The sequence below is a fragment of the Magnolia sinica genome, chromosome 13 (assembly GCF_029962835.1).
Source record: "Magnolia sinica isolate HGM2019 chromosome 13, MsV1, whole genome shotgun sequence".
NCBI classification, from domain to species: Eukaryota; Viridiplantae; Streptophyta; class Magnoliopsida; order Magnoliales; family Magnoliaceae; genus Magnolia; species Magnolia sinica.
Window position 1 is genome coordinate 42,243,832 of NC_080585.1, and position 14,279 is coordinate 42,258,110.

General features: G+C 41.9%; 1 protein-coding gene across 1 annotated transcript; it reads right to left on the reverse strand.

Moving 5' to 3' along the window:
• Window positions 1-2,295: 2,295 nt before the first annotated feature.
• LOC131224249 (uncharacterized) lies at window positions 2,296-13,522 on the reverse strand. The gene is made up of 2 exons (XM_058219783.1): window positions 13,388-13,522; window positions 2,296-3,126 (listed from the first exon to the last, which is right to left on the reverse strand). The coding sequence occupies exons 1-2, from the start codon at window positions 13,520-13,522 to the stop codon at window positions 2,296-2,298; spliced, it is 966 nt and encodes a 321-aa protein (XP_058075766.1).
• Between the last annotated feature and the right edge of the window lie 757 nt (window positions 13,523-14,279).

Sequence of the window (14,279 nt, forward strand, 5' to 3'; positions counted from 1 at the left end):
CTCACTTTTCTCTCATGGAAGAGCTTAGACGTGAGCTCATTTTGGTTGCTTGGAATTTATGAAGAGAAAGAGAGAGAGAGAGAGAGAGAGAGAGAGAGAGAGGATGGTTAAAAAAGAAGTGATGGGAGATGGGTGATGGATGTGAGTGATGGGCGAGTTGATGGATTGGTTGACTTTTGGGTTTACTTGACTTAGGAGAAAGAAAACATAGGTTACTTTGTACTTGACATGAGGTGATTGATGGGATTGATTTGACATGTTGTAGAGATTCTCTTGAGATTGCAAACACCCGGCGTTTCTTCGAAATAAACGTCGACCCACATCTTCCTGTCAGGGTATCGGATCGGTGCATAAGACGCGGCGTTGGAACCGTGGCGACGGTGCGGTCGCAATGGTACAAGTCTTAAGTCAAGCCGACTCTGATGTACGGGACACGACTCAGGATCATCCGCAACTGCTGTCTACGGGTTGCAGGTCACTGGAATTTGACCGGGAGGACCGCAGAAGCCTACGAAACAGTATGGGCTAGGATACGGGTCTTACAAATTGTATGTTTTGTTGAAATTATATGTTGGTTCTTATATGATGTTGTTCTTGCCTCTCACATGATTTTGTGTATGGACGATTACATGCTCATGCCTTATTTGATTTTCCTATATGGTGTTGCTTCATAGTATGTATGATTCATTACTCTTGTGCATATGATTTCTTAAGTTAAAGGAAGTGCTTAACTTCCTCACAAACCCACACAAATCACATGCACTTTGTTTCATGATAATGATAGCTTGCTTGTTAGGAGTATCAGAGTTGTATGATTAATATGCATGAAAATATGATATTATTATGCTAGTTGATAACCTGGATAGTTGGCATGTTATGGGTCACTATCACACCCTTAGGTTGGTCAGGAACATGAGGAGAGATGGTAATCTCATCAGTAGGACTACACTAGGGCCTGACCCATGGGTTTGGGCGGGTGTGTACGGGTGGCAGTAGTTCGACTACATGGGTCCCTTGTGCCCGATGTCACTCATCACGTGCTCGTCTGACTCGTGCAGTCCAGCCTACTTATTAACCAACCTTGTTCGTTAACCCTTTATGCTCACATATGTATGGAACATGGAACACCCTACAACCGTTGTAGCCCATCGATAATCAAATTGAAAACTGGTCCACTGCCTCGTGAGCCGGGCATGGTAGAATGGGACGCTGTATCCGAGCTGTCGGCCTACGCTCGGGTGCCGCGCCTCCCCTAGTGACCACGAGCTATCCCTTTCTCTCGGCAGTCCCCATGTGCTTGAAGTCAGGGATGGGGAACCTGACAGGATCAAGGACCGCGGGGCCTTGGCCTCACACATTGGGGGGTCTCAGCCTCGTAACTAGTTCAGGGCATTTGATATGTAAGGTGTAGCAGAATCCCCAACCTGCTGGATGAATAGACTTAACTAAGAACTCGACTAACACTATCGCATTCCATCGCACTAGGTAGGGTGGCAACTCGATAGTCGAGGTCGCTCTGAGGGAGTGTCGTTCATATGCGATCGATAGATGGAGTCGCTCGAGGGAGTATTGTGGCGAGGGCATGCATTATATCATCTACCATGCATATGCATTAATAAGATTATATAGGCGTTTATGAATGACGGCTTCTCATTAAGTTCATAATATAATTGATGTCTGTTATACTTAAGACTAATAACACCCACTGAGTTGATCACTCACTCCCACTTTGGGACGGTGTTTTAAAACACCAACTAGACTCGTTCGTAGATGCAGGTGATGCCGAGTATGAGGAGCCCGGCGACGCGAGCCTCGAGGAGGAGGACGAGTTCTCCTACTTCCAAATGATGAGCGGGTCTCCGTCGGCTCAGTAGATGGGATGTTGGATCGCTAAGTAGCAGACTCAACTCTATTCTTTTGGACATGATATTTTTATGATTTTTGTTGAGCAATGTCTTAGGCGACCCGTTTACATTCTTTTAGACCTGTATATATTTGATCATTTCATTTCAATAGACTTGTGTGATTGTGCTTCATGTTCCAGAAAATTCCAGGCTGCGCATTTAAATCGAATTAAATGTATATTAATGAAAAATCGGTTAAAGTGACCCCGGAAACTCAGGAGCCGAGTGTATGTACAGCCCCCGATTTCCAGGGCGTTACACTCCCGGTGTCGACAAAGATGCGATAGACCTTGTGGTTGGCTATCGTCATCGCGACCACCAAAGCATCATCATGGGGATGTTGAATTCCCCGTGCATCGTCCTCTGCAAATGTAAGGCTGCACGGACTTACTTAGAGTTCTTTCCTTAGCCTGTCGGCCGAGTAGACGTCGTGCTCAAGGTCAATGCTCCGGGAATAGGCTTTACTAGCTCGATTCGAGTCACCGCCTCTGGACGGACCACCATAGATTGTTTGGATCTCCATAGCTTTGTTTGCAGCTCTGCCCGGTTGGTCATCCTTCCCAGCTTGTTTCTCTTCCTTCACATATTGATGCAAGTGACCCTTTCGAATGACGATCTCAATTTCTTCCTTTAAGTCAACACAATCACTGATGTTGTGCCCATGATCATGATGAAAGCGACAATACTTGTGTTTATCCTGCTGTCCAGCCTCCATCTTCATGCAACTCAGCCAATGCAGTAGCCTCTGGTCTCGGATATCCAGAAAGATTTGCTCCAGAGAAGTGTTGAGGGAAGTGTATGAGCTGAACTTACTCTCGGGCCTCCTGCTCGGCCTTCGGTCTCGAGAGGCATTGTTGTCCGACCTCCTTTTGTTTGTTTGTTGTGGCATTTTATCCTTTCGTCGTTTCTCTTTAGACGAATGCTCTGAGATTTGGTTGCTGTTGCGCGAGCTGAAGAACTCCTCAGCATTTATATACTTCTGGGCATGGTTAATGAGCTCGCCAAGAGTAGTCGGTGGGTTCTTCCCTATCGAGAAGAGGAATCTCCCTTCCTTGAGTCCACTGATCATTGCAGATAGTATCATCTTGTCGGAGTAGTCATCCACCTGCAAAGCCTCCTTGTTGAAGCGAGAGATATAGTCTTTTAACGACTCTTCGCTCTTTTGCTTGAGGGTGATAGTTTCCGACTCTTCTTTCCGATGATGAATTGCATCAGGAACGATCTACTTAGTTTGGCGAAGGTGCTAATCAACCTCGACTTCAGCTATCATTACCAATTCCTGGCAGCCCTAGTGAGGGTTATCAAGAAAGCTCTACACATCATCGTCTCGGACGCTAACTGAATTTGCATCCACGAGCGGTAAGACTCCACGTGCTCTGTCAAGTCCCCGGACCCTGAATACTAAATGATAGGGGGCATTCTGAAAGTCGGAGGCATTGTTGTGCTCATAATATCACTAGTGAATGGAGGTTCAGTTTCTTCCATCATCGCTTCTACCGCGGTCGAAGCAAGGGTTTGTTGGTTCCGCTGCAGAGTCTTAATTTGGTTCCAAAGTTCATCAAGTTGAGCTTCCCATAGATCTCAGTTTTCGGCAATAGTTTCTCGAGGAGCCTCGACCTAGGGCGTTTTGCCCCTTCTCCTCCCCTCCAATTCATGGCGAAGGTCAATCGGGGCTAACGCTGAGGTCACATATACATAGGTCGAAGCTCAAGTCGTTGCATTTCGTGCAGGATCAGGAGCTCTAGCAGACAAGTTTTGGGATGCTTTAGCCCGCGAACTCACAAGCACTGGCTCTTCCGTTGCTGCTGGGGTAACCTCTTCCCGGTTGAGAGGTGGCTGCTGCCCCTACTATTGTTTCATCCGATTGATTTCGTCCATTAACACTTGCACCTAGTTCTGCAAAGCTCTATATTTTCCTCCTCAGCTTCAGGACCATTAGGACGGCCCTATTAGAGCCGACTCAGCATGGAGTAATGAAGACAAGTATGGTTGCTCGTTTGGCTCAGGTTTCATAGTTGCTACTGGCAGCGCTTTCTTCTTCTCTCTGACCATCTTTTTGTAGAGCTATCAAGTCTTTTCGTTTCTGTCTTGCCATAAACAGCGCCAAAATGTAGATGCAAAAATTTAGGTTCTCCAACCATGCCCCGACGGCTAGCTTTGAGCCCTAATGGCTAGCTCTGAGTCCTGTGAGCCTGCACAAGAAAAGGATAAAAGAGACCCTGGCTTGAGCAGGGGACCCTCTGATGCCAAAGTCAGGCTAGGAATATGGGTCAAAGTAATTTAGCTAGGGGTTTAGAGCGCAAAGGTTGCGTACCTGTTCGAATGGATTCATCTCCTATTTATACCTGTGGATCCAAGGGGACGTGGTCGTCAATCTCGGCACGATCTCTTCCATCAAGCAGGCGTTGTGCATGTGCTGATGTTGGTCGTTATCCTTAGATCATGCACCAGACAACTCTCCAACATGCCTTATTGAGGTTGTTTCTTTAGCGTGATCCTCGGCCACATGTGCATCTGAGCTGATCTTAGCCCACGGCCCTCAGATCCCATCAACGAGTTAGTCTTGGTTAGATCTCGGATGACTCATATCAGCACCGAGCACTAGTTCTCCGACTCCTGCCTACGAGTCGGACATATAGGACCACATTCTCATCTGACCCAGGCCTCACTTACGATCCTTCAAGCCATTGATCGAAGTAGACGGGTCGAGCGCATTCTGGTTTCTTCTAGGTTCCAGGCCGGTTTCAAAGTTCAAACATGCGATCCAAGGCCGTAGTTCTTTGGATGAGAGTTCCAGACGTTGGTGTGGCCCAATCTTCCTCTCTTCCAGACCCTAATTTTGGAATCGTAGTTCGGAAGTGTGGTCGGTTCGGATGTAATGAGGCTCTGCTCATCGATTTCTCCAAGTCAGCCTTTATTGGGTTCGACTTAGATTTTTCTATAACATATATGAATGTTGAATATAAATGAATAAAAATGTGGATGTGGATTTAAACTTGAATGAATGAAAATGTGGGTATGGATGCGGATGTGAATGTAAATGTTGAATTTAAGATGTGAATTTTGATGAAGATGTGGATGTAGAAGTGGATTGAATGAAGATGTGAATATGAGTGTGGATACCACTTGAGATACTTTAGAACTCACTTGGAGGGGTGGATCCCACTTGAGACAATTTGGATCTCACATAGGAGGGGTGGATCCCACTTGAGCACTGTGGATCACACTTAGGAGGGGTGGATACCCCGTGAGCACTGTGGATCGCACTTGGGAGTCCACCTCACAAGTTAAAATCCACACAGTTTAGCAGGATCCAGTCCCCTTAGACCCACTCAATAGTGTACATCCACTTTCACATGCACATGCACATACGCAAGCACTTCAACATGCACATGCACATTCACTCCCACATCCATATTCATATAGTTCAACATTTATGACCACTTCTACATCCACATTTTCATTAATACAATTTAACATTCACACACCTCAACAACTTCCACATCCACCTCCATAATTGCATTCATACGGTTCAACATTCTCATTCACCTCCACATTTTTATTCACACAATTGAAAATTCACATATCCACTTTCACATGCACATACACGTTCATACTTACACTCGTATAATTCAAAATTTGCACCCACATGCGCATCCATAGAATGAGAGAAGATGTGAATGTTGAATAGAATCGATGAGTATATGTACGTGGCTGCTAAATTGAATGAACCAAAGAGTGGCACATGCACATCAACGCGCACTTCCACTTCCACATGCACTGTGGATCTCACTTGGGGGGGTGGATCCCCCGTGGGCACTATGGATTCCCCTGTGTATTCTTACCTCTACCTGCCATATCATTCACCGGGATGGAAAAAAAAAAAGCTTCAATATGGTACCAAAAATTTCAAAATGTCACCAAAAGACTGTCAGAGTGGGTTCCACAGAGGTGTAAGCAATGGTTTTAACTACCTTGTTCAATGGTGGTACTCTCTCTCTCTCTCTCTCTCTCTCTCTCTCTCTCTCTCTCTCTCTCTCTCTCTCTCTTCGGTGGTGGTGGTGGTCCTCTTTCTCTCTCTCTCTCAAGATTCAATGGTGGTGGTGACCCCTCTCCCAAAAATAAAGGTCCAAAAATCCAGAAATGGGTTGGAACGTGGGTCTGACCCCACATGTATGTTTAGGGAATGATATTGTGGGGCCCACTGTGCATCTCTGTTGAAATCTCATCCAACCATTACCTTGGAAAAATAATTTTAAGGCATAAACTCAAGAATCAAGGAAGAAGTCATCTAGTCTGTACCACACCAGTTCAATAGAAAAAGGCCATCGTTCTCTCTATTGTGGGCTATAGTGGCCTCAGATGAAGACGGAATCAACACCCTTCAATGTTCAAGCATGTCCCAGATCGAACGAACATATCAAAACGGCTAAGGGATGAATCGAAGTGTTGTTTTCATGGTCCCACCATCCCATTTTAAAAACTTCGGTTGCAAGCAATGTCGTCCAATGCAGAGGTGGTGCTCTAGGGCAATTTTGTTTCAAAAAAATTCAAAATCTTATCTCGACGTCAAAAAAGTTATCTCCTCACAAGAAATGTGACCAGTTAGGGATGACATCAGTCCATAGGACTATTACGGCGAAAATCTGTCTCCACTCATATTCTATACCACCCAACCAATAAAGACATTGGTACCAGTCGGTACTTTGTGAGATCCACCATGATGTATTTATTGTATACACGCCATTCACCCATTTTTCCTACTCATTTTAGGGACTGAGCATAAAAATGAGGCAAGGCCAAATATCAGGTGGACCACACCACAGGAAAGAGTGGCAATTGAACGGCCACCGTTTAAAACACTCGTATTTTTCATTCATCCAAGTCTCTGTTTTTAATAGTGGGTGCTCAATCACCACCGCTCGTCCATCTGATATTTAGATTTGCCTCGTTTTTATACTTATGCCTTACAATGAGATGGAAAAATGAATGAATAGAAGGGATAAAACAACATGGATAATGATGGGCGCACGTAGCTTTTCTAGGATCGACAGGCACTGAGTCCTAGGGGTGTACAGCTGGCCTCAGCTCGACTTGGCTCGGCCTCAGCACGAACTCAGCTCGGCTTGGTCCTTGAGCCTGATTGGCCAGCTCGGCTCGGTTTGGTCAGCAGCTCAGGCCAACTCGGGCCGACTTCAAGCCAAGATCAAGCTGAGTTCACCACTGAGACATTTTTCACAAACACCTGGACTGCACCTTCAAAATCTCACTGTATTTGAGATAGCAGCAATAGTTTTACAAGTATTTTATCAAACACCTTATAAGCAACATAAAAATCAAGAAAAAAAAAAGGGTGTTGATTTCACATACATACCTTCCTAGCCACCAGCCACACTTCTTTCAGTCATTTCATCAAACACTTGGTGAGCAACGTCAATATCAAAGTAACCGAATCACTGAACTGGTTCGATCCGAGTTCGATTTGAGCTGGGTTCGATCCGAGTCGAGCTGGAGCCAGCTCGAACGCAGCTTCGAACTGAGTCAAGTCGAGCAAGCTAACCGAGCTAGCTCGGTTCGTGTACACCCCTATCACTGACCTGTGTGCTGCTGGAAGGTCACCGCGGAATCAGAGTATGAAATGTCTGTACTGAGTAAATAAGCGCACGTTGATTTCAAGGAAAGAAAAAGCTGGATATAGACCACAAACGTAGCAATCACATGCTAGATTTGTGTAGAATATGTCGCACTTACGACGAACTGTCCATCGTATTTCAGCGGCTCAAACCAATAGCCACCACTCTCTTCAATCTGTATTGGATTAGGCTGACATGTCGATCCATTTCAATGGCCCACCATACAGCAACGTTCTCTACTAACCAGGGCTCGTTTCTTCTACTAAGCATTTAATAAGGACTGCATTAGCCTGACTGGTAGAGGCACCGTTTCAAGTTGTGGTAATCATTCATAATAAGATACTGGCTCTCATTGAAAAGATTTTAACAATAAAGTAACCTTTACTCTAAAAGTTACTTTTAAATCCACTAGATGATAATAATAATAATAATTTTATTAATCAATAATGCTCCGACGACATTACTCATAAAGGGAAAAGAAAAAGAAAAAAAAAACCGCAAAACTCGAATTAAGAGCCCTAAGTCAACTAAACTAGAATTTACTCAAAATAATATTTCTTTTTTAAATTTAGAAAGTCTTAATTTAATCATGTCATGATTCCTAGCATGATTTGGAAGTAAATCCCAATAAAATTGCACATACTAAATCTTAAAAACTGTAATTTTGAATTGGAAAGAAATGTTGGTGCGACCCACTTATGGGAGTTGGTTGACCCCGAATGTTTATTATAGTAAAAATTCGTATGTCATGCATCTTGTAACAATACACCAAATCAATGGTTATGGTTGATTCATGATTCATACTTCAAAAAACAACTTCTGCGTAATTAGAATGAATTTTTTCAATTCTCACACATCTGGGTTTAGATACCTCATGCCCTGCGGAAGAGTGAGCTTGGATTTGATGGACTACATCTGCTTTTGTTCAGACTTATTATGGTCCAATTGTGCCAAGAATAGATCTGCAATCCGCTCTACATCACACTTTGATTTAAAGGAAAGCATTTTCCGGATAAATCTAGATCATTTTATTGTGCGTACTTGTTTTAAATTACCAAAGAAAAACTGCTGGACGGAATGTGGATCTCCTCCAAATTAAGTAGTCCCAGCCATATCATAATGCTCTACATAAAATGGAAATATTTTGGTTTGGTAAGGAACACCTGCAAAAGCGCTGGTATAGAACATGTCACACTTACAACCGAGGGTACATTGTTCAAATGGCCCAACCAATAACCTCAGCTTTTCTCAGTCCCTTGGATTTGGATGTCATATCCATCCATTTCAATGGCCTACCCAATTGTGACGTTTTCTACTGTTGGATTAAGATGGCGATAAAATCCACTATTCTGAAATTAGTTGGCACTCTTTTTTTAATAGCCATTTGGTAAGGACTGCACCAGCTTGACTTGTGCTAACCAAGCCTTTAAATAGGAGGAACATGAATCACATCTACCTCATTCATAAGTTGGGCTGCAACTTTTCATCATGAATTATAAAAATCAGTCCAATCCAAGACTTATACCGGCTACAATTAGAAAATAGTGTAAAATCGGGCAAAAAACATGTGAGCTTTTGTATGCCCTGATTTTAAGGGCATCCCTCCATCCTGTGTTGATAATCAGACGAAGAAATTGGATGGCATATATAAACCCAAGTGGGCCTCACACAAAATATGGATGATTTTAATGGTGGGACTTCTCATGTTAACTGTTCCCATGATGTAGCACACCCAAGATATGAATCAGCCTGATTTTTTAGGCTTAAACCAAAAATAGGGTGGAACAACTGATGGAGGGGATGTGGATCTCCTCCAAATTAAGTATTTCTATCCATATTAGCCAAAGTTATGCCCTACATAGGTGGTGAAATTCCACTAAAGCGTGAGTGTGTGCGGGTGTATGTGCGGGCGTTTAGAAGAAGAAGAAGAAAAAAAAAAAAAAAAAGTTATGCCCTACAAAAAATGGAAATATTTTGAATTGGACAGGAACATCTGCAGAAGCGCTGGTGTAGAATATGTCACACTTACGACCGTGCGTCCATCGTATTTAAACGGCCCAACCAATAGCCACAGCTATTCTCACTCCTTTGGATTTGGATGTCATGTCCATCCATTTCAATGGCCCACCCAATTGCGACGTTTTCCACTGTTGGATTAGGATGGCAATAAAATCCACTAATCCAAAATTAGTTGGCACTCTTTTTTTAATTGGCATTTAGTAAGGATTGCGGTAGCCTGACTTATGCTAATCAAACTCAGATCCACCCCGTTCATAAGTTGGGCTGCAACTTTTTCATAATGGATTATAAAAATCAGTCCAATCCAAGACTTACACAGGCTAGTGTAAAATCAGGAAAAAACCTCTAAGTGAGTTTTTGTATGCCCGGATTTTAAGGGCATCCCTCCATCCTGTGGGGATAATCAGATGATTAAATTGGACGGCATGTATAAACCCAAGTGGGCCCCACACACAATATGGATGATTTTAATGGTGGAACTTCACATGTCAACTACTTCCCATGGTGGGGCTCACCTGATATATGAAACAACATAATTTTTTAAGCATAAAATCAAGCATAAGTTGGAACAACTAATGGAGGGGATGGATCTCATCCACATTAAATCGTTCCATCCACATCAGTAAATGTCATGCCCTGCCTAAAAGATGAAGGTTTTTTGGTTTGGTCAAGAACACGTGCAAAAGCGGGTGTAGAACATGTCGCGCTCATGACAAAGGGTCGGTCGTATTTAAATGGCCCAACCAATCGTCAGTGCTCTTCTGACTCCTTTGAATTTGGACGTCGTGTCCATCCATTTCAATGGCCCACCCATTTGCGGCATTATCTACTGTTGGATTAGTATGGCAATAAAATCCACTAATCTGAGATTAGTTTGTACTCTTTTTTTTTTTTTGCAGGCATTTAGTAAGGACTGCACTAGCCTGACTTGCATAGGCAGATAGAGTCCCTGACTTGCACTAGCAGAGCCTTAAATAGGAGGAACACGAATCAGATCCACCCCATCCATAAGTTGGGCTGCCACATTTTCATCATGGATTCGAAAAATCAGTCCAATCCAAGACTTATGTCAGCCACACAATTAGAAAATAGTGTAAAATCATGCAAAATGTGGACGATTTTAATGGTGAGACTCCCATGGCCTGATTTTCAAGGTATCCCTCCATTCTGTGGGGATAATCAGATGAATAAATTGGATGGTATAAATAAACCCAAGTGGGTCCCACACAATATGGATGATTTTAATGGTGGGACTTCCCATGTCAACTGTTCCCCATGGTGTAGCCCACCTGAGCTATGAATCAGCTTGAATTTTTAGCCTGTAACCAAAGATAGGGTGGAACACCTGAAGGAGGGAATGGATCTCATCCACATTAAGGCATTCCAACCACATCAGCGAAAGTTATGCCCTATCTAGTATTGGAAGTGTTTTGGCCTTGTCAAAAGCACTGGTGTGGAAAATATGGCATTTCCGACAAATGGTGCATCATATTTCAATCGCCCAACCAATAGCCAGCGCTTTCCTAACTCCTTAATGTTGGATTAGGATGGCATGTAAATCCATTTCAATGGCCCACCTAATTGCAAGTTATCAACCGTTTGTTTAGGATGGCAATATAATCCACTAATCTATGATTAGTTGGCACTCTTTTCTAATAGGCATTTGTAAAGACTGCACTAGTCCGACTCGTATAGGCATACAAAGTTCCCAAATAGTTCTATGCAAATCTTAAGTAGGAGGAACGTGCATTAGATCCACCTCATTCATAAGTTGCGCCACCACCATTTCATCGTGGATTCTAAAAATCGGTCTAATCGAAGGCCTACGTGGGTCACATTTGGAAAACAGTGTAAAATCATGCCTTAAATGTTATATCATATTTTAATGAAATAAGAATCTTCAACGCTCATAAAAATCACCTAGTCATGCTTTATACGGAAATAAATGTTTCATAAAAAAAAAAAAAAAAAACATACCGAAATCTGGCATAATAAAATCTTTTTCTTGAAGAAGATTTGTAGCAATTATTTCTCTCACTTAACCCTTTTTCTTTGATTTACTAGAACATATGGGAAAATCTGATAAAAGAAAATATATAGGTAGAGAGAGGACAATTCCTATGTGCAAATGAAACAGTTATCCTACTCCCCATAAAAGTAGGCAGATAGGAGAAATAACCTCCCCTATTTTCTCTCACCCATTAAGTAACCGTGCATATCTTTCTAAAGCCAATAACCACCTTATCTCATTAAAATTCAAATAATGTCCATATTGCCCTTTCATGTGGAAAATATTTTAACATTCTCCCACTTGGCCCATGTGAATGACACTTATTTAGATTTACAAGGAAAACATAATATGCGCATAATATTAGCTTATTCGCACTTTAGTGAGATTACAATAATATCATAATTAAATAACTTACTAACATGAGTCATAGTGGTAAATATCAATAAAGTGACATCTTCCCTTCGATGCACTATAATGCTAGCAAATTACTTAATCACAATCCATATTAGGAAGTAACTGTAATGTCCCCATAATGTCTTTGTCAAAGACGATTCCTGTCATTAATGATCTATTTTTATAATTACGTAATTGATAGTAAACAGGAAAAATGTCAAAAACACAATTAGTGGTATCTTTATAGATGTTATAGAACAAAAATAAAGATCCACAAACATACCTCAGGGATTGCAACAAAGACCCATGCGATTTACATGTTCCTTAAATGTCTTTAGTGCTAACCTTTTATTCAAAGGATCTGCAATCATGAGCTCAGTCTTAATATGTTTTATAAACACTATTCGTTTCTGAACTTCCTCTTTAACGGCCAAATATTTGAGTTCCATATGCTTAACGCCATTAGAATATTTGTTGTTCTTGGAGAAAAAGACTGCTGCGGAATTATCACAATACATTCTCAGCGGCCTGGCAATTCTGTCGACAATTCCAAGTCCCGAGATAAAATTTCGCAACCATAAAGCATGAATTGTGGCCTTAAAACATGCCACAAATTCAGCTTCCATAGTAGATGCTGCTATGATAGTCTATTTGGCGCTTTTCCATGATATTGCTCCTCCAGCTAATAAAAACAAGTAACCAAAAGTTGACTTTTGACTATCAACACAACCAGCAAAATCTAAGTCGGCATAACCAACCACCTCTAATTGATCAGATCTTCGATACGTGAGCATATAGTGTCTTGTTCCCTTCAGATATCTTAAAACCTTCTTTCCAGCTTTCCAATGCTCCATTCCGGGATTACTTTGGTATCTCCCAAGCATTCCAACTACAAAACTAATATCCGGTCTTGTACAAGTTTGAGCATACATCAAGCTTCCAACAACAGATGCATAAGGAATATTTTCCATCCTTTTCTTTTCTAATGCATTCTGTGGACAATCCTTTTCACTGAATTTGTCCCCTTTACAAATAGGAGCAGGAGTGGCCGCACATTCATCCATATGAAATCTTTCAAGAACTTTATTGATATATCCCTTCTGAGACAAACCTAACAATCCATGTGATCTATCACGAAATATTTCAATTCCTATCACGTAAGTTGCCTCACCCATATCCTTTATTTCAAAGTTCATAGAAAGAAATTTCTTGGTTTCATTCAGCAAACCAAAATCATTACTGGCAAGCAATATGTCATCAACATACAGAATCAAGAAAATAAACTTGCTCTCATTGACCTTTAGATATATACACCGATCAACGGTATTTTCTTTAAACCTAAAGGACGTGATGGTATCATTAAACTTGAGATACCATTGTCTGGAAGCTTCTTTAAGTCCATAAATTGACTTCTTTAATTTACATACCATATGCTCCTTTCCTTTAATCAAGAAACCTTCAGGTTGATCCATATAAACCTCTTCATCTAAATTCTCATTTAGAAAAGCAGTTTTTACATCCATTTGGTGTAACTCCAAATCGAAATGAGCCACCAAAGCCATTATGATCTTAAGAGAGTCGGTAACGCCCTGAAAATCGAGGGTTGAGCAGGTACCCAACTCTCGAGTTCCAACGCATCACTTATGCAACATACATAATGATGATTTGATGTTGTCCATGTTAGTGCATAAAACATGAATGAGATTAAGCTAAATCAGCAGATCATACTTCAGGGACAGTTGAATTTACGCAAGCGGAAGACTGTGATAAGTAGATACAATATATATACCATTGTAGGTCCCCAAAGTATGAACACATTGCCAGGTTAAATAGTTACAAGTATTGATTAAAATACAAAATGTCAAAAGAGTGGTAGTCCTCTACAAAGTATTAGCCCTGAAGCCCCATCGATTCAGAATGATCTACGTAAATCCGTCTGAATACTGGATATATGAGAATGTCTCCTTGCCATCCTCAAAGTCCGGCTCCGCCTCGCAGGTTACGCCATCATCTGAACCTACAACAGGATCTGGTTGGTGTGTACAACACCGTCCCGTAATGTGGGAGTGAGTGATCAACTCAGTGGAACAATAAAGCAAAGGTTAACATGTTATCAATTCAGTCAAGCAGTAATGATAACGCAATACAAGCAAACATCCCTAAGTACTATGATTAATGCAAGAATGATATGAAATAATGATGCATGCCCTCGCCTGCGCTCCCTCAGCGACTTCATCTCACGATCGCGCATGAAACATTTCCTTAGTGCTTGACCTGCTACGCCAAACGCACACGTAATGCGGTGCATGAGCGTGATTA

What these genes read in the sequence shown, in the direction of transcription:
- LOC131224249 (XM_058219783.1), bottom strand. Translation starts at nt 13,522, where the DNA reads ATGGCTTTGGTGGCTCATTTCGATTTGGAGTTACACCAAATGGATGTA. An exon ending in TTAAAGGAAAGGAGCATATG is followed by an intron (nt 3,127 to 13,387) that starts GTATGTAAATTA and finishes CAAACTAAGTAG; the next exon opens with ATCGTTCCTGATGCAATTCA.